Source organism: Agelaius tricolor, unplaced genomic scaffold, assembly GCF_023055355.1.
Source record: "Agelaius tricolor isolate 1412-34295 unplaced genomic scaffold, bAgeTri1.0.p SCAF_10, whole genome shotgun sequence".
NCBI lineage: Eukaryota > Metazoa > Chordata > Aves > Passeriformes > Icteridae > Agelaius > Agelaius tricolor.
Window position 1 is genome coordinate 11,491,936 of NW_027269270.1, and position 21,737 is coordinate 11,513,672.

Here is a 21,737-nt window from a genome sequence, read left to right on the forward strand (position 1 = left end):
TTAAACCTGTTCTGATTTGTAACAAGTTGGCCCTTCAGAGTATGCTAGGCTGTAGCTGCTATCAGCAAAACTATAAATCCTTTGGAAAGGTATTAGGAAGAAAGTGCCAGCAAGACTTAGACCTGAATGGGCATTTAAAGGTCTGAAGGAAGATAGAAAAATGATAAAAGCCATGAAATAATTCTTCTTTTTTAAGCTTCGTTGTAAATCCTTTCATGGTGCTGCTGCTTTGATTTGATTCAGTGGGAGATAGAGATCTCAGATTCAAGCGTAAAAATTTTTTCTGCAAGAAATGAAACTATAAAAATCTTCCAGCCACTTCGCACTGTACTGTTAGCAATCGAGGAAATGAGACTGTGGCTAATGGGATGTGTGACAAACTTCTGCATCTGCATAAACTTTTTCATAGAGCAGTAGACAAACACAACTATGAAATTATTTTCATTTTAAATATTGAGGTGGTACTGAATTAAGAGATTAATTGTTACATGGCTTTTTAACTAATCACTGTCACTTACATTTTAAATAGCTACTTTTGCTGCTTTGTGCCTCTTTTGGACTACAGCAAATTATTGCCAGATCAGTTCTTTCTTGCCAACCCTTGTCCTTATGAAGACGTGAATGTGGTCCAAATAATTAGCATTTCTAGTGTCACAAATTACATTCCTTATACAGTGTGGTCAACTCAGCTGCTTTAGCAGTAAAAATAGTCATTGTGGTACACATTCCACTTTCAGTGTTGTATTCTGTAGTTTATTCATCTGGCTCAATCCTTAGAGAGGTCTTTATACCAAAGAAGATATGTTCCAGGAAACAAAAATAATTGTTCTTTTGGGATGTTTGGAAAAAAATTTTACTCAGAGGCTTGCCAAATTCTTACACAGCTGCTAAGATGATATAATGTTTTTCTTGTTTGACTAAGATTGTAAATATGAACTTCCTTCCTCCTGTCTTTATAATGATTCTAGCTCTATGCAGAATTTGTGGTAAATCTCTTCCAAATTTCTGTTGAGTGAGAGTATCTATGAAATGCTTACAGACTTCAACATGCAGTTTATATTTGCTTATAAAATGGGTGACCTAATTTTCTGTGAGCTAGATATAACCTCCTCCCATAGCCCTGCGAAAAGAATGTATGTCTAGATAAGAGTTTGTCCTGGTTTTATATAGCAGAAAACTCTTCAGCTGTGAGAATTCATGACCAGAATACCCTTAATCCTGAGAGGTGTTCACTAAGGTTAAGTTGCAGATTTGGTCAGATTTCCAAAACAGGCTCAGAGTGGACGGTAGGTTCTGTTTCGGCTGTGTGTGTCCGGTATTCCTGCCTTTGTTGTGAGCCACGTTTCCTGCTGCTTACACTGAAGGAAATGACAGCACTGGCCATCAGCCTTGTGGACACAGGCTTAAGTATTCTGGAAAGGAACTGAGCCTGGCTGCACCAATGATGTAAACTGAGGCTGTATTTGCCTTAGGAAGGGGCATGGCTCGTGGAGCATGATGCAAACTCAGTATGCAATATGGTATTAAGCTCATTTTTAGCCCTGGTTTTCTAACTCAATTGTAACACTTGAAATTGTATCTAATTGTTTTCATATGAAGACATGAATTTCTATGTTCTATAGAAAAAAATGAAATTGTGTTAGTAATAATATAACACATCTACAAAAAATTTGAGGCTTTTAAACAGTCTTGTAGTATCAGTGTCTGTAAAAGGTATTATGTTTTGTTAATTTTTGTTGTTTAAGCCATATCTTAGTAATATCATTACATTTCTATCAGGGAAAAATGAATAAAATGTCTGGCTAGTTAAAAAGTCATCTATTTAGACTTCCTGCAAACTTCCCATTTTCCCATTGAGTTCAGGAAAGATTCAGCCTCAATGACATCTGATATTAAGATGTAATGGCAAAAAAAAGCAGGAATATTTCTTTCTTGACAAGCTTTTGCTTACTTGAAATTTTCTGAAATTTGTGTTAGATTCTGACTTGTATAACAGAATAATAATAAATACAGTATATATATAAATATATGTATCTTGCAATGCTATTTAGAGCCAGATGATTTCAACAGCAACCTCTTTTTGTGCAGAGTATCATGAGGAACTCTAGCCATAGCCAAGAGTACTGGTAGTTGGCTGCTAGCTTTGTTTGATTACTGAGCTCTGTATACCTCTTGAAACCAAAAATTTCTAGGATACCTTATGCATTAGAAAAACTTTAAGAGTGTCCTAGAAAGATATGTCTCTGCTGGAAAAGGACAATGGAAAGTAGTCATTCTCCCTTTTCCAGAAAGCAGAATATAAGGCTGTTTTTTCATCTTTCTGTAAGAGAAAAATAATTGCAAACATTGAAAAACAAAACTTTTGTGTAGTTGCAATTAGAGTTCTCTTAAAAAACTTAGAATTAAGGTATTAGGGAGAGTACAGCAGAGTAGCAGGGTTCTTGTGAGTACTTTTTACACCAAGTAAAGGTGTAGCAGAAGATACTTTCAAAATGTCATTCCAAAGGAATTTTGCAGTCTTGCCTCTGGCAATGTGGTGAAAAGAATAAAAAATTTTTACTTTGTGTGAGTTACTCCAGGCTTAGTTTGGCACATTTAATTTCTGGTCATTTTACAGAATTTCATGAGCCCCTACTATTCCTTGCCTGGGATTATGAGTGATCCTAGTATTCTTATGGAAGTATTAGAATTTAGCTATTTTTGAAAATACCACAGTATAGCATTAACTTTTCATGCTCTCCCCCCTGCTTCCCCACTCCCCCCCCAAAACCAGATGGATTTTTACTGGCATGTAGGGGGCTCAAAAGCACTTGTTGTAGTCTGGGGGGCTGTGAAGAAGTGTAGGAGGAAGGGTGCTCTGCAGTTTCTGCCTGAAGCTGGTCGCCCCGTTTCTTACTGCTCACTGCACTCAGAGGCGCTCAGCTGGGTGCTGGTGGTGCCAGCTGATTGTGGATGCTCATCTCAGTGAAGCCACGTACAGACATTATTATAAATGTGAACTCAGGTATCATGATGTAATCTATTTTGTATGAAGGCTGCAGAATATTTCTTACGCTGCCAGGAGAAGCAGCCTCTGTCAGCTGGTTAATGTGTATGGTTCAGACTGCAAGGAATTGAAGTGGCTTTAATTTCATGCACTTAGTAGTAAACTGCACAGTTGTAGCTGCATCCAAAGGAGATATTCATAGAATCACAGTTTATCTCAAGTTGGAAGGGACCCAGTAAGGATCATCAAATCCAACACTCTGTTCCTCACAGGACTACCTAAACCAAAACCATTTGACATGACTTAAGAGCATCATCCAGATGCTCCTTGAACTCTGGCAGGCTTGGTGCTGTGACCATGCCCCTGGGCAGCCTGGTCCAGTGCCCAACCACTCTTTCAGTGAAGAACCTTTTCCTGATGTTTAATCTGAACTTCCCCTGGTGCAGCTTCATGCCGCTTCATACCTTTTCAAGTGGCAAAGGAATGTTTGCATCCAAGGGAAGGATGTCTTGTTTGTTCCTGCTAACTTAGGAAAACACTGCTACAAAGACAGGCCTGGGTAAACTGAAAGCCCCTTCCAACTGTACTATTTAGTGGAATTTATGTTGCAAGAGCTATTCAATTGTACCTTCCTGTCATCAGTTCTGTGATGCTTTTTAATAGAGCTGCGCCTTTGCTCATGCACAAACATTCAGATGTTACAAATACCTAGAGACTACTTTAGTGATTAGCTTACATTGACAGGGCTTTTATTATATAAATAATATATATATTTAAATTACATGTATCTATACAGACATATTTTCAAGCAGACATGTTGCCTTTGTGTTGGTTCTGAGACAATTCCACAGATACAAGCAAGGTTCTGTGCTTGTGGAATAAATTTTCAGCTTGCAGAAATGTCTGACCTGTGTAAGCATTAAATGAAAAAGTGCAAAAGGTAAGATGCTGTTTTTATGTTTAGCCTCTAATTTCAAAGCTAATGGCATGTGCATGCTGTGTTTTCATATCTTGTGCAGCAGAGTAGCAGGGTTCTCAAAGTGCTACAGAGTTTAAACTGGAAGTTTTCTGAGTTCAGAATTATAAATGTATTTATGGATGGTAATGCTTTGTGGGGTGTTTTTCCTTCTTCCTGCTTCTGTTTAATGTGGTCTTCTCTAGGGATTAACTTGATATCTGAAAAGTACTGAAACATTAAGTGCTTATAATAAAAAGTACAAGCTTTAAACATGTCTGTAGAGAAAGTAATTCATTAAGACTTGTAATTTTACTCATTTGGTAAAACTGATTCCAAATTTAACATAAATGCAGATTTTGCAAAATTATACTGGTTTTTCAGTGTCATACGTATGTGATTGCATGTGCTCTACAGAGCAGGTAGCATTTGAAAATTTCTCTGTATTAATGGCAAAGGTAGGCTTTTCTGTTTCTTATGAGCTTAAGAACATAAATGCTTGAATCTTACAGTACACTCTGAGCTACAAGTGGAGTTGCAGGTTACAGGTGAGCCTGTTACAGGTGAACTTGCTGCTTCCAGGAAGGGGAAGTCCCACTTGTTTCCCTGTCCCTTCTCCCAGCTGTCTGGTATAACCCAAAGCAAAGTATTGACTCTAATATTTGTCCAGCCACAGGGCAATCTGTTGCTGCTTGTGACCTCAGCAGAAAGCCTGTTTTGGTGTTTGGAGTGTTGAGTGGGTTTTCTGATAGTTTAGAAGGTTGGGCAGACTCAGTGATCTTCTGGAGCAACATGATAATGGATGGAAAGAGATTCCTTCCTTTTCACAACAGTAAGGAGGTGTTAGCCTGGCTCAAGCTTTAATGTGTAAGTTGTTGTTTTAAACTGGAGGAGTGGGAGCTTAAAACAGAATAAGATATCAGGACAGTTTGTAGAGACATTTTTCCAAAAACTCCTTTGAAAACTAGTGTAGAAAGTTTACCCTGGAATAGAGAGAAAGATAACTTCACAATTTTACTGCTTCTGACCCAGTTGTGTCAGGGTTTTCTAAATGCAAAGAAAACCTCCATCCAAAATGTGTTGTGGGGGTTTTTTTGTTTGTTTGTTTTTTTTTTTTAACTATTTTGCAACACTTAAATGCTGATAACAATAAGAAACTGACTGAATTTCACAAATGCTTTGCTAAAAGTGTGTACAGATTTACTCAGCTGATAATAGTTGGGGGTATATTTGATGAATGCACTGATCCTGCAGAGCAATGCAGGTAGGAGGTAGGCTGCTCCTTTGCCATTGGCATGTTTCTGAGAACAGGGCAAATGCAAGGATTTGCTACTGGGAGTGCTGTAACATTATGGTGCTCAGCTTCTTCATCTGAACAGATGGTATATTTATCCAAGGGGAGGACAGGAAGGAAAAAGGAGGAAGATGTGCTGCAGCCCCTCCTTTCCTATGTGACTGAAACTCTTGGGTATGCATGACCCAATGTGTGTTTCCAGGTGAATTTGGTTTTGGAGGGGCAAGCACAAATGATCTGCTACCTTTGCATGTCACAGAGCCTGCTCCCAGCTTTGCTTTTCATGGGAAACTTGAATGTGGGCCATGGAAATTATTTTGAAAGTTACTGCCCTGTCTGTATTGAGAAATAGGTAAGTTGTCTTCACCTGTGGCTTCTCAATGAGTAGCATGTGCCAAATCCAGCGTGGTGGAGGAGAGCCTCTCTGGCTGTCAGGATGGCAGTCAGAGTAGCAGCTATCAAAAGAAATAATCCTGCATTTTGCTGCTGAGCATTCTGTGGGAGGCTGCTCTGTGCTGGAGGCCATGAGCTGTCCTGCAGAGTACCATCCTTAAATGCTTGGAAGCTGCAGACCCTTGAGGTTCGTGGTTCAGCAGTGAGAGGAGGGGGTCTGTCCCCAGGCTGATAACTGACATGAACTATCTCATTCCTGTCCCTCTGAATTTGTGTCTCTCAGCATGGAAATGACAATAATATATAGTGTGAACCTTCCTTAGAAGATGTTGAAAAAAGCTCATTCATTTTTGTTGTATTTAAAAAAAAGGAAGTTACACATAAAACAAGTTCATGTGTTTACTTTAAGATGGCTTTGTATCAATCTGATCTAAGAAGTGCTACTTTTAAAAATGTTTTTTGTAAACGTTAAGATTATTTTAGTCAGCCTATGCTGTTCTTTTTCTTCTCATCTAAATCTGCCCTATCTTTACTACAGCATCAGACTTGGGTAGGAGGTACGAATAATCGAATGCTAAGTGCCTCATTAGTTTAAGTGATTAAGGAAAGATAATTTTTTGGGAAGAAAATTTGAAATTTATGATTTTAAGTGGCAGTATGGAGTCTGCTGATCTACTTGATTATTTCCTCCTTCTCCCCCCTGCCACCCATTCCAGTAGCAAAACACTCTGTCTTTGGTTTTCATATGCAAGAAAAGCTTCATTCACAAAGCTACCGAGTGTGGTAGCAGCAGAGTTTACAGTAGTTGTTTATGTGACTCATTTGCTGAGCTGCTTAGACAAGGTCTCTGCAGCTTAAGATCTGAACTGCATTTCTTAGGAATGCTGGCCTAATCCCATGAGTTTAAATACTTCTGTTTAGTCCTCCTTTAACAAAACCCAGCTGTCAGCCCCATCTTCATGATTCGTTTACTGTATAAAAATTTCATGTTTGCTTCCTCAGTGGCATAACTTACACTGTATTTTATTTCCTTTTTGTTATGGAAGGTAATTTCCTTACTTTTTCAGGAATGTGCACTTTAAAACATTGATTCTGTGTTAAATATTTACATTTGGTCTTAATCTTGAGGCAATTAAATTCTAGATAAAGTCTTTTGCAGTGCATCAGTTGGTGTTAACTGGCTTTTAGACTTCTCTAACCTTTGACATAGCAAAGCTTTTTTATGTTGAGGCTGCTTTCTTGCTTTAAATACTTTTTTTCCAGGGAGTGGTACCCAGATGTAGTGTTTCTCCCTGCTTCCCTCCCTCTCTTTCTGGTGCCAAGATTTATTTAGAAACTGAAGTAATGCAGCTTTTCAGTACGAACATATATCTTTAGAGAATATCTTAAGTAGACAAAATTAATTTTAAAACAATTTTAATTAGTTTCAGGCTTATAAGCTATAGATTAAGGGCAGTGCTTAATAGGCAATGTTTAGATTACTGTTGGCAGTGTGTGACAAATTTCATAGCTCTGTACCTCCAATTACTGATACTGGTTTGAGCTATTGTGTGGACTTCTTGCTTTAAGATCATTAAACCACCCTTGAGAGAAAGGATGTTGAATTAACAGTAGAAGAAAAATCCCAAGAGAAGAAAGTACTAAAAAGAAAAAAAACATCAAGAGAACTATTGTCAGTTTTCTCTGGGTTTTTTATTTGGTTTAATTTTGGGGGGTGGAGTGTTGTTTATTTTGTTTTCTTTTCCTGGGCATGGTTTTGGGGAGAGCGGTCAGAAGCTCTGGAGAGAGTTCTTCAGTGACAACCTGATAAAACGACAAATAAGAATTAAGTTGTATGTTCAGCTTTTATCAGTGATGAGCATGTCTTTCTAAATCTGCTCAAGACTCTCCTCTTCAGGAGTTTGTGCAGGCTTTACTAGAGAAAAGTGGTGGTGGCATCCAGCTCTGGCATCTTGCTCAACCAGACGTCACTCAAAAACTGCTTTGTGGATTGACTTCACTTCTGGAATGGCTTCTCTTTTACTTTTTGAGGAGAAAAACAAGAAGAATTGAGCAAGTGTAGGACTTGCTTCAGGTGTTGTTTTTTTTTTCTCTCAGCTGGTAGAATTCTCAAAATACGACTTGGATTCTTAAAATATCACCAAGGAAAATGGTGAATTGAAGTTCATGCAGCAGGATGTTGGCTTTCTATTTCTTTACTATTGCATATGAGTCTTATGAGTATCTGAAATTTTACTTAATCACCTGTAAGACCCAAGGGAAGATGCTGATAAAATATTCTCTTGAAGCACTGATTCTGCTTCAGTTTTGACATTCACAAACATATTTTTCCACCTATATCCATATCATGAAGAACTTGTCTGTAGTTTCTCCTTTTCATGCCACATAGTTGCTGTCAAGTCTCGTTGTGTGGCAGGGACCTTTTCAGCTTATATGCCTCACATCTCTAGCTAGTGAGCAGTGCTGATTTACTGCCAAATGATCCCTTCCCCTGTCCTTTCTCAGAAAGCTGCCCTGTTCCTGCTGACTTCCAGCCTTTCCTTCCAGTTTTGACTGCTGGGACTCATCTCTGTCCAGAGCCCCACATCACTCTTTCTTCTAGATACACAAGGCTCTCTTGAGCCCTTCTCTCTCACCTCTGCTCCCTCAATGCAGTCCTTCCAAGCCTCCCACAAGAACGCAGCTCTTGCATGGAAAAAAACCTCTCCTTACACAGTAATTCCATTTCTCATGGTAACCTCATGTTTCAACATGTACTTCCTCTTTTTTTCCCCCTGTCATCTACCTCACACTTTAATAAACACGTCCTGTGCAGAGGTTGGTGATGCAAAAGAGTGATGGGGATAGAGGGGAGGTTTTATGTCTCTCCTTACAGTTTGCTATGAAGTTGGAGGATGAAAGTTGACTGCCAGTTGCAGTACTTAAAGCTGGTCTTATTAGTGGCTTAAAATATAAAACTAGTTGAGCAGGGGTAGCCTGTTTAGATGTGTTTATTTTTGGTTTATGGCAGTGTTCTGCTCAGTTTGTTAGAGGTGGGTTTAAAGTGAATCAGCTGTCTTGTAAATTGAATATACTTACTCTTTCTTAAATAAATGTTTCAGCCAAAAGATTATTCCCCTATTCATCCTCTAAATATTTTTCTATGTGGGGTCTCTTAATGTCATGCTGTTTTGTCATGGCTAGCTGTAAACAACAAAATGTGATGATTCATAAATGCCAGCAATGAAAAAACTATGTTCTTTGGAGGCATCGAACATTCATTTGTGGGTTTTCTGAAAAATATGCAATTGTGGTTTTGATTTTTTTTCACCTTTTTTTCCAGAGACAGTAGTTCTGGCTATAATGAAATGCCCCTCTTCACAATGTAGCCTTAATTCTTACCAGGAAACCTAAGTTGCCTTCCAGCCTGTTCCAGCTGAGGTTAGCATAAAAAAATATATACCCTGTCATAAAAGCAACCTGTGAAGAATGTTGTTTATTTATCATAGCTAAAGCATTACTCATCTGTTTTTTTGAGCCATGGTTCATAGACTGTCACTAGGTCCTTGTGGAAAGGGATTTGGCAGCTACTTCTGAGTCTAGATAGTACCCACATCATACAGATTTCTAGTGTCTGCTGTGGTATCTTAAGTAAGCATTGGCATGATGCTTATTTTTAACCTTTGAGAGGGTTCTTTGAACAAAAATTAGTTTTTAACTGTACTAAAACATAGAGTAGCTCAGCCTTATGGGCAAGTACTCTCACCTGCATTGTAATTTGACCTATGACCTAAGTGATTTTCTTACATTTCCCTTCTGGTTGGTTTAATCATTCATTTATACCATTTATAACAGTAAGCACTGTTGAGATGTTCAATTTTATGGGTAGTGGACAGTTGCTTGCTTTATTTTGCTCTCTTACCATTGAAAGACAACTTAGTGTATGTGTAAAAATTAGTTTCTTTCAATATTTATTCCTGGTGGAAAGAGACCCTTTACAGGCACAACAGACCAGTCTGTAAAAGGATGTGAATTTTTTGAGTGATTGGTTGGCTAATGCTTATTCTCAACTGCAGGGTGATTCTGAAAGTGCTGCTATTAGCCTGGTGATTGTTATTACTGGGCCACAGCTACAGGAATATTGGGTATTCCCTGAGATCTGTGCATAAGGCCAAATATTACAACAAAATTCATACCTATTCTAAGTCTGCTTGTTCATATTTATTGTTGTTTTTTATGCATCATTCCAAAGATAAAACTGAATGCAAAGACATGCTGCAGCAGTATTTGCATTACAATAACCACATGATGAAGATTCTGGAAAATTGGCACTAATGTAGTTTCTAAGTATTTATCTGCCTACTGAAGACAGGCTAGACACTGAAAATTCTCTAGTCTCAGCTGGTGAATCTAAGATGTTGGCTTCTGCAACTAATGAGTGTTATTTTACAGGGTTATTTTTCTCTCTACTTGAAAAATACTTTAGCTAAGGCAAGTTATGTTTTTATGATCTAAATATTTTTTTATAGTCGTCTTCAGGTTGTCTTCATAAAGACTATTCAGTGAGACATGATGTAATCTAGGATGCTCTTTTTATGGGCATTAATTTAATGTCCACTTGGGTCCTCTGGCTGGAATCTTGGTTCAGGAAATAGGATGCAATGATTGATAAAGCCCCTTCTTTTCAAGGCAGCATCTGTTTGGCTAGATGTGAGCCAGGCACTGAAATGTATTGGAGGGAATAAAGGTTTTACTGTGTGCCTTCCCAACAGCGCAAATTTCAAATGCAGTCAGATTCTTGTAGTGGCATTTCTGTAATTTGGTGCTTCCCTTCTACAGGAAAGAAGACCTTATAAATCTATTCCAGTATACAAGGAGGCACATTTTGGGGACTAAATTAAAATTTCAGGTCGCAGTTATGGAAAGGTAGAGTCAATATAAAGTAATAATAATGCAAAGGCAGCTTAAAACCAGAAACCAACCCTATGGCTATTCTATTTGATGCACTTTCCATTTTACCTCTCAAAGCTTTCAGGCAAAGAAGGGGTGGATGGGTGGGTATTCTGTGGGTGGTTTTGCTGTGGCACATCAGAATGATTTCCCAAATCAAGATGATGAAGTAAACATTCTGGTATCTTCAGTGTGTTTATTTCAGGAAACTGTATGTGCTAGTGTCAACTAAACTTAGAGCAGGAGTGTACAAATTCTGCTTAAATACAAAGGGAGCTGCAAAGGATGTGAATATGGGAAATTGTTTTTCTGTTTCTTCATGCTGCTAGCCAAAAAGAGCTCGATTCTTTCATATTGTCTGTGAAGAATACTGAGTTGTCATATCTGTATCTGCTTTGTCCTAAAGATTAGGTATTAAATCTGTGGAAGACCAGGGAGCAACTGTGATATGTTTGACTTCCTGGTTAGAATTTCTGGGGGCGGTTGTTGAACAGTCTGTTAGAATGTGAGAGGGATAGGAGTGCTGTCATGAACAGCACCAAGTTTCAGAAAACCTGTGTTTGCTGTATACAGCATTGATGTGTTTTGGGGGATTCCAGAAGCAGTGAGACAACTTGCTTTGATGTTATGATCTGGTATCTGATGAAGATTTTTTCTTTTTCCAGTTGCTTTTTCAAACAATTGTTTCATTAGCAGTTGTTAAGATGTAAGTTATGTGTTCACTTGTGTGCTATAAATATATATATAACAAATTTATAAATAATGTAAAGAAAAATATTTTATGAGCTTAGTGAAAAGGATTGTTGTTTGACTGGGCTTGAAATACAAACAGCTGGAGGCAAAGGCAAGTTCTTGCACGGGCATGTGCGTGATTATAAGAGGAGTAATAGAAATCGCACTGTGAATGTTTGAATAACTGTTACTTTCAGCAGCCTTAGTTGATCTTTTATTAAAACTGTAGCCTGTGCAGTTCAAAACATGCATTTTCAGACAGCAGATTTCTTTTCTGTGGTTTCAAAGGTACATTCTTGCATGTTGCACGGATCAAGGAGGGCAAAGGAGGGAATATTGTGGGCTGTCCTGTTTTGCATCTCCCAGTTAAACCTGAAAATAAGACCATAAAGTGAGGATGCCTGGTTTTCAGACTTGTGGGAGTTCTGCAGTCTAGACCAACTGCCTGAGAAAAAGTAAAAGACTTGAAAAGAAATATGCTCAAACTGTACATCGCTTTAAAACTCTTTCAGTGTATTCTGGAATTGTCTTTGTTCTCCGAGTTGCTCTGAATAAATCTTGTATGTTGCATATTCTGCTCTTGACTTCCTCTGTTTGAAGAATAGTAGTTTTTGCTGAAGTACAATTACCTATTTTAATTTTGAAGAACAGCTTAAAGAACCCCTGTGTGTTAACGTTTCTCTCTTTTGCCAGTGCTATTTCCAAATTGCTACTAATTAGTTTGTTTTAAAAAATAAGTGTGGAATTGAATAAAAACGATTTTCCAGAGCAATGCTGAGTCCCTTTCTTCCTTAATAATTGTAATGTAGTTGAGTTGGAAAGGACAGATAAGTTGAATTGTGGCAGATAATGTGTTGATATGAAGAAAAACACCTTCATCAGCTGGAGAGTAAGGGAAGAAAGACATGAAATAGATAGTAGACTTAAATCCAAGGTTGTCACAGTCATAATGAATGCTTTATATGCCTTAATTATATCTACAGTATCTTGACATGTGACTGCTTTTTTGTGAAACATATATTGATGTCCAAGATTGGATGGATTTCAAGAGGTCACCCACAGTATTTCAGAGTATTGGTTGTGAAAGGTCTCTTTGCTTTTAATGAAGTGTCTGAAGATTTATCTTTTATCAGAAATTCAGCATGTTTTCACCTTGTTTTCTTAGTGCCAAGTCTGGAAAACTATTGCCTGAAGCATGGTTTTAAAAAAAGAAAAATGAAACTCGAAGTTGGCTAAAAATAGCATATTGAAACAGACTTTCACTTGACATAAGATTTTTTCATTTGGAACATTCTGAATTTGAATTTTTTGGCTGACAGATTTGTATCTTAGTTTTTGAATTTGAGAGGCATTGGAATGTCTGTGCTGCAGAAGCCTTGTGAGGTATTCGGCTATTAGTATGCTATTTGAAGCTTAAAGAAAACAAATGTTCTTTTGTTCAGGTTTTCATTTAGATTACTTTTAACATAAACTGGGTTATAGAACATTGGATAATGCACAAAGGACTTCCTATAACTTTCTAATACCCCTCCAAATATTTTTTTCAGGAGTAATTATTTTCAGAATACTTTATGCTTATTAAGAAGTAACACAGAAGTACTAAAGCAAGTGATCTGCACTGTCACTGGCTTACTGTGCTGCAGTATTAAATTTAAAGGAAGAGTGTCAGTGTCAGTTATGGCATAAGAATCTCTGAAAAGGGTCCCTGTCACATGGACGGAGTATTAACATGATATAAATGAATGTATGTGCTCGAAGTACCTATCATTGTTTCCATGACTTTAATTATGGAAATATCTAGAAACATGGAACAGGGATGTGGGCTTTGCCGGTCAGTTTTGTGAAAGCATTTTAGGTTTTTTTTTTCTGTTCAAGTAGCCTTGTTTCTTTAAGCAGTCAGATGAATGAATATTAGAGATGAAAACCTGCTCGAATCTTATGTTTATGTGTGCACTCTGTGCTTATGTGCTCATATGGTATATTAGTGTAGTGTTCTATCATATACAACTTTTTAACAGAAATGGGTATTGGCATAATAGCACAGGAATTATCACAAATGAAGGAACTTGCATGTCCAGATGAGGTCTAGAGAGAGTGTGTTTCTCAAACCAGGGCATGCTATGTAGTTCTTGAGGCTAGATGTTAAAATGCAGAAAAACAGTTATTTCTTGAGATGGTGTTTGAAACATGTGTGTCTTGTCTAGTGCATCCCTAAAATAGCTTTGTAACAAATTCAGTAGTTGTTTTCAGAAGGCAAATTATTGTTTTCAGGACCAAGCAGAACCTTGTGCAAGCTTGTATTTAAATAATAAGAAAGGTTGGAGGTAGAAACATCAGTTGGCTGAAAGATGGTATGTTTTCATTTTGGGGTTTTATGCTGTCAGTTGGTTTTGAACATACTTAAGCATCTCTAGTTCAAAATTCTTACTATACTGCTTCTGAAATTATAGAGAATAAACACATTCTTGTTGCTAACCCTTTATGCACATTAGTGTTTCCAGTTGAACTCAGAATTCTGTTTTTCTTTCTCTTAGTCTTTGCATCATCAGTGAATTGTGGTATGGAGAAAACCTGCAACTTAATTATTTCACAACTGCTTTTTTTTTTCAGTGCAGTGTTTTCTTTATAAGGAAAGACTCTTTCTTTATTATATTAACCATATAATAAAAAATTCATTTGTCTCAATCAACTTGGTTGATTTAAGGTAGGAACTACTGTCTGAACATTTAAATGTGCAGGATAGGGTCTCAGTGAAAGACGCTTCCCTCATGCCAGGGTCTCAGTAAAAGATACTTAAGATACACTTTTGATAACTCTGTCCCAAAGCTGTTGATATAAAGAAAACTGTTTCTTAATTTCAGAATTCTGTGGTGGTGTCTTTTCTTGAAAATGCTGAAATGGTATATCTGAAGCATTTCTCTTGGGCTTTCCATCTTTCCTCATGTGTTTTAATATCTCATGCTTGTCCTGGCATACTAAGAATATAAAAATCATCTTGAAAGAGTAAATCTTTCTGTTTTATTCCCCTAAAGTATTGGTGAGTTTTGTTTCTTTACACTGTTATTTAAAATAGTAGGTTATGATTACGTGTTACAAGTGGTAACTTCTAATGAAAGCCTTAATAATTTTTCATAATCTAATACTAGAATACTGTGCTCCATGCATTTAAAGGTAAAATCTAATGAACTGTTTTGGAAACTAGATTGTTGGCTTACAGTGATTATGAGTCTGCCTGTTTAAACAGCATTTCAGACAGACAGAATAGACTGTCACAGTCCATAGTGGATAATGAAATGATCCATACACCACTATTTAGTGCAGGAAGCCTCACCTCCAGAAGACTATGCTGTGTTGATACTGTATTTTATCCAGGTATCCCAGAACGATGCTGCTCATTTTCTTTATGTTCTACTTTGACATACGCTCTAAGAGAATGGAAGGTGAGGTGTTGAAAAATAACTTGAATCCTGAAGTTACTTTGGTATATCATCTGGTTCGAGCTAGGCAGAAATAAAAGGTATTTAAAATCTGTTCCCCTCCAAATGTTTTAGGAATGTAAGCGGCTTACTTTATGGCATCACATCAGAACCGTTATCCTTTCTGCAGTTTTTACATCTAACTCAATTCTAAATGACTCCTTTAAGAAAAAAAACTGCAACCCAACTAAACAAAACACATGCAGCCCCTCACCCCTTATGCTAGTTTTATTTCTTGTTATAAAAAAAGATATTATATCCTTAGAAAGGTGTGATAACTCCCACTTAGATCATAATGTGCTAAAGTGCAGTGCATGTTTGCTGTGATCAACAACAGTGAGAAAGAAAATGGCTATAAAAAGGAAAATTTGAAGTTTATAATTGGAATGTGCACTCTTTTTTAAGTGGTTAATGTTTTGAGTTCTTATGCCACTAAGTTCGTATACTGCTTTCTGAGCATTTTGTCTCTGCCCTAATTTAATCATTGAATTAATTCTTTAATTAGTGTCCTTTGGGATGTCTTCCAGTTGTGGAACTTGTACTAAGATTTCCTTTTACAGAACTTGAGACTTAATATTAGCTGTTTCTGAAGCGAGACACTAACCTCTGTGTGCCTTTTGCAAGTTAATGTTGACAGGCTCATAGGAAATGCAGCTGATGTTAGGAAGCTTGGGTGGGGACTACAAGGAGCTGGCAAGTACTCCAGGGTTCAGTGCCAGACATGCTGACACAACAGTACTTCACTTGTAAAAGTTTTCTTTAGGCTGCTAATTCTGTCTTCAGAGTAACTGGAACCAAAGCAGTGTCTCTGATGCCAAGTTAAAATAGCTAAAGCAACACTTTATAGGAAATTGAGAATGCTTTCCATGTCTTAGATCTTCAGAAATATTAGTAAAAAGAGCAAGCTTCTCTCTTAATGAAAGGGTGAGTTATGAACAGTGCCGTGTAATGAGTGCACTGCAAAACAAGTCCATCTAACTAGAGTGAGTGTTAGAAACAGCTCAAAGAGGGAAAAGCTAGCATTGTGAAGTCTCTGTAAATACTGTGCTCTGAGGCATTTATATCACAGTTTCAATTTATTTGATTTGCTAGTTCATAGTCATATTTCATAAGGCACCCTTTTAATAGCTTCCTTTAGATTTCAAAGAAAAATTGTTTTCTTCAAATGTATCTAGACATTGAGAAATGCTGTGTGAGCACTTCTACAGCAGTTTGACCATGTCACCTTAAGTATAATGTGTTTTGTCTTGAGCTTACAGTATTTCTGGTCCATATTAGAGCCTAAGAAATAGTAAGGCAAAGCTTTGAAGGGGGATAAAAGTGGAACACAGCTTAGATTTGTTTTGCAGAAGTTCAGGCAGAGTATGAGTTGCTGCTACCATGCTGTCTCCAGTTTTGTATGTGGGAGGACTTCATGATGCCTCAGGAGGCATCATGGAGAGGAATCTTGCTGGGGAAGGCATGCCTGGCTTACAGAGTATAAAAACTGCTGCAGTCTTGGTGGAAGGATGCAGCAGTATTACATAAGCATATTTGTTTTGTTTTAATATCATTGTCACCCTTAGATTTTAGGAAGCGCTTCCTTTCATTTCTTAGAGTGCAGAACTCAAAGCAAGTGGTGGAAGAAAGGAGATTCAGATGATGAATTTAATCTGTTCAGTGTTTTTGCAGTGCAGTGTGCCATGACATTAAAGTTAGCTTTAATGTTACTGCTTCTTTTAAGGTAGGCATATGCATTCTGCTCTCCTACAAAAGTAGAAGTTCAGGTAGTAGACTGAAGCAGCTTTGCCCACAGCAACTGGATGGCAGTATCGTGCATCCATGGGAGACATTGGCTCCTGCTGACCTCAGAATTACAGATCACCTCTGAAGTCTCCTCTGACCTATTTTATCAAGTTAAAATTAAATAAAAGCAATATATTGTAATAAGAAAAGACTGTTTTTAAATCTTGGAGGGTTTTTTGCATGAAAACTGTCATATAAAAGGAAAAATGGATTGAGCAGTTTTTTCTCTGAGATCACCTTAGTAATTTTTCATAACATCCCTTATCAGTTTGACTGTGCAATGTTGGGCATTGCTGTCTTTCAGACCAAGATTTGTCTTTTCCTGAAGAGAAGCACTTAGTTAATTTTTAAATCTACAAAATGTAAACTGGTGATTTCTGAAAGCTATGCAGCAAGTAACTATGTAGCCCATGACTTGCCTAAATCAAGCTGTTCAACTCAGCATTGATTTTTTGTGAAGCTCTTCCTGGGGATCTGTTCTCATGTGTTTCTAGACATTCTGTGGCACATCTCTGAAATTTACCTTCTGTACTGCCTGATTCCTTTCAAATTATTACCTAGATTTTTGTCCCCCCAAGTATGTGAATTCTCTTCCTGAGCTAGATCTTGTCTTTGCCAGTATGAGTGTACATAGAAAGGCACGTGTGTCTTAGCTCCATAAAAGAGGCTGGAGGATATGTTTGGAAAAGAGATTTAAACAAAAGGTTATTTTTCACTGAGATAATACCAGATAAACTTTGGAGAACATTGTCTTTATCTTGATCATAAATTTGTTGAATGAAGGAGGATCTGAGAGATGCTGTGGTGACTCTTTGCTTCCAGAGAGAAGTTCCTTTGTTGAATAAAAATTGTGCAGTATCACTGAAGTGATCTGGTCAGTGTCCAAGATTTGAACTGTCTCAGGGGATGTATTGCTGACATTCTCTATGACCTGTTTAGGCATTTCTGTTTACAGATCTGTAGTGATCTATTTGCAGTGCAATGAGGCTTCACTTCCTGTGGTTGAATGGTGTTGCTTAACTGTGGTCAGCTGAATTCCTTGGACAGGAGTTGAATTTTTCTAATGCAATGTCAGTAGATTTTGCCAACAATAGCTGGCAATGAAGGCACATGCAAGGCTAGCATGAATTTCTGATAGTATATTATATATTGTGAACTTTGTTCTTAATGATTTTCTGCATCATCTGACAAAAGTAAGCTGCAAAAATGGCTTTGCAATTATCTATTACAACTTCCATACTAAGTCTTTACTAGTAAGCAGGAGTTTTTATGGAATTTATGGATGGACATTTGCTTTGATTTATGAACAGTTTCAGAAACATGGTAGCTGACACCAGTTTTCTTAGACAGTGACAAGAAAGTTTGAGTATCAAACTTTTTTCTGGGTTTTTTTCCAGATGGAGCAATTGTCAGATGAAGAGCTTGACCATGGTGCAGAAGAAGATAGCGATAAGGAAGATCAGGATCTCGACAAGATGTTTGGGGCCTGGCTGGGTGAACTGGACAAACTCACACAGGTGAGGGAGGCTTCAAACATCTCACAGAATAATTTTTTGTTGATATTACATTTCTTTTCAGTTGTATACCAACTGCTTGACTCTGCCACTTGCAGCAAGGCAGACAGTAGCCTGTGACCAGTTCAGTAGTCTTGAAAGGTTTATAAATTGGCTTTCTCTGTGAATATCTGGTGTCTTAACATTTATGCTGCTTAAGTTATTCTATATGATACAGGTTAAATGAAAAAATTTTGCCACGCTTCTCATGATTATTTAGAATTAAGCTTTTGGTGCTGTTGTAGCTTTTAGTTCTCCAGAGTGCTGGTTTAGCAGTTATGGAGAATGTGCTCAGATAATGGTGAGGGCATATCACATGTGTGTCCAATGATCTGCAATAACTTTAAGAAAGCCAGCAGAGCATGGTTGGCGTGCTTTTAACCAGAATGTATTTGCTTCACAGGAAATGTTTTGTAGCAGTCTGTAGATTCAGTCTGAAGGAATGGGGCCTAACTTGCCTCTTCTGTCTCCAGTTTCCCTGATGGTCTCTAGAGTTATAGGGTTTTTTGTTGTTGTTGTTGTTGTTGTTTTTGGTTTGGTTTTTTATTATTATTATTTTTGTTTGTTTGTTTTTAAGTTCAGGCCAAGCTGAGGAGAGAAGGGAGCTCAGGAAGGATAAACATTAGGGAAAAAGTGCATTTGATCTTTTTAACAAAGGCTTGAGTAAAGATGTAGAAAATGAACATAAAAAGTTTAGGTGAGAAACTTTATTCTGTTGAAGCATATATTCAGGAATTCTCTATCAGTAAAAGCCTTGCCTAATTTCAGATGTTCTGCAGGCCTGTTGAGCTTCAGTGACAGCAAGAGCTGGATTCCCTATGTAACACATTCCACTCCAGGGCCAGCAGCTCCTGACCTGTACTTCTTGGGTCAGCAGCTGGATCACAGTGCCCTACACTTGCTACTTAGAAAATCCTGATATTTATTACAGTAGTATACCCATATTAGCCATCATAACATAACAACTCAGTGTATTGGTTAGAAAGAGTTTCCTTTTTTAACCTATGCTAGTTTTCCTAAAAAAATGTGCCCTACATAAACTGGCTAGGGTTGGTTTTCATAACTTAATGTTATTCACAGGAAAGACTATTGAAAAAAAATTCTGAATTTAGTGAAGTTAAATCCCTGGTAATAAAATACGATTTTTCATTGAATCTTCTTAAGCCCTCATGCCATGATTATGCTCATAAGCTAATGGTGGATATTTTAGACCATATTTTAGACTCTTATCCCAGTTTGAATGTTGTGCAGTTTCATGCAGAGTGGTAGTTACAGCTAAGTCAGCTGTCTGTTTTAAAATGAGCTAGTGTCTAACACCATTCAGAAAAGCATTTGGAAAATGCTTCTATCCTTTTGATTCTGAAAAAAAGCAGAATGTGTTTAACAACTTTTCTTCACTGCATATCTGAAGTTAAATCTCTGTAGTATGACGATGTTTGTTTTCAGTCTAAAGCCTGAAAAACGGGTGCTTTTGTATATTCCAGTAACTTCTGAAAAATTTCTCTTAGAGAAAATGAATTCTCATTCATCTTAAGGAATTGGACAAGCAAATCTTTGTCAAATTTTATTTGCCCTTTTTTTGATCTTTTTCAGAGTTTGGATGCAGACAAGCCTGTGGCACCAGTGAAGAGGTCACCTCTCCGCCAGGAAACCAATCTTGCCAACTTCTCATATCGTTTCTCCATGTACAATTTGAATGGTTTGTTGAATTATTTACCACATGTAGTTTAAGAAAAATACTAGTTTAAGAAAAAACTATTCCAACTATAAATTAAAATATTGTAAAGTATAAGAACATTTAAATAGACTTATAGCTGAGGGGAGAACATATTTGCTGAAGGCATTGCTTTTTGGTGTCCTTTTTTTTCAAGTATTTGAGTCTCCTAAAGCATTATCTTTTACAACACTTAGTATTTGAGAACTTTAGCGTAGTACTTGTATAAAAAACTTGTTCTGGGATCTAGTCTCATGAAAGAATGACTTAATGTGTATCTGTTAACCAGGAAGAAAGAGCATCTTGCTTTACGGAACAGAATGCAGGAATATAGCTACAGAATGCTTTCAGGATAAACAGAAGGAAACCTTAATTTAAAGATTTGAGTATGTATATAGTATTTTTGTTTTGGTTTTGTTTTTTTAAAGCTGTTGCATTACTTTAGCAGAAAATGCGTAGTGAGAAGTGTTTTTTGAAAAGTGAGGCATGATATTACACAAGTGCGTTTTTGCATTTCATTCACAGGAAAAAGGTTTAAACTTTTCAGATGTAATCTGAACATCCATAGACTTCTTCTGCTGACAAATGAGTTTAACCTAAATAGTGTGAAAGTTGCACTGGTCAAGGATAGTAGTGCAAATAAGTTTCGTTTCAGCAGTGCACAGATATTTTGCACTACAGATGGGAAAGAAAATGCTGCTTTCTTTGCTCTCTTAACTATTAGATTTGATAACACAAAGTGAAACATTGCAAATGAAATAACTGCACATACTGACTACTCTTGTTTGTTGCAGAAGCCCTGAATCAGGGGGAGACTGTGGATCTGGATGCCCTCATGGCTGATCTCTGTTCCATAGAGCAGGAGCTCAGCAGCATTGGCTCTCATTCAGCAAACAATGCTGCAGTGAAACGCCTTGCCACGGAACCCAAAACTCAGAAACCACCTGCTAGTCGACCTTCCACTAAGCACAGCAGCGTGAAAGGATTGTCCTCTGCTAAGGTGACTAAACCATCACATGCCAACGTGTCTCTGGATGACATCACTGCACAGTTAGAGAAGGCCTCTTTGAGCATGGATGAAGCAGCCCAGCAGTCTGTTGCAGAAGACACCAAGCCAGTGGTTACTGCCCAGCACAGGAGGACAGCATCTGCTGGCACAGTGAGTGATGCTGAGGTGCGCTCCATCAGTAACTCCTCCCGTTCCAGCGTGACCTCAGCAGCTTCCAGCATGGACTCCCTGGATATCGATAAGGTGACAAGACCTCAGGAGCTGGACTTGACATCACAAGGACAACCAATCACTGAGGTAGGGTGTCACTAATTCAAGATTTTTGTTTGCTTTGGGTCTTTCTCTTCAAGCTTACACCTCATTCCCCATGCTGACACATATAGCTAAATATCTGCAGTGCAGTAGGGTTGATTGAACTGCCCATGTTGTAGCTACTTCTTTCTCTGGTTTTGGTTCTGTCTGCAAGGAAACTTCTTATAAAGAACGTGTTTAGATTTTGGTTTTTTTAGGAGCTTTTCCTATCTCTTCCTCCTCTCAAGCCAATCATGATTGGAAATTTTAATGATTTTATAGTTAATATTTTTATTCCAAGTAAATATCACATATTGCCTTTAATTTAAATCTGAGGAGTGCACAGCTGTGGAAGAAAGAAAGCACAATTGACAGAATTCTATTCCTCTTACAGTACAGTTAATACCTGAAACACATGGAGCAATCTACAGGTGTCTATCTGGAGCTGTACTATAGCAGTAATTTGCTGCTACTTAATATTCTTGTTTAATGTATGACAGGAGGAGCTCTTTGAATCAATACACAATACAGAAAAATTACTGGGCTGCAATACAGCATTAGCAGATATTAATTTGGGATTTTGATGCTTTGACTTTGATTAATTAAATAGGAAACTTCAG

At 37.5% G+C, this 21,737-nt stretch overlaps 1 protein-coding gene across 1 annotated transcript in view; it reads left to right on the top strand.

Annotated features, from left to right (window-relative positions):
• RAPH1 (Ras association (RalGDS/AF-6) and pleckstrin homology domains 1) overlaps positions 1-21,737 on the top strand; it is a 79,457-nt gene that overhangs the window by 15,707 nt on the left and 42,013 nt on the right. Inside the window, 3 exon segments of the mRNA XM_071434747.1 lie at positions 17,948-18,067; positions 19,697-19,802; positions 20,612-21,123. Coding sequence (XP_071290848.1) covers positions 17,948-18,067; positions 19,697-19,802; positions 20,612-21,123 — 738 coding nt within the window.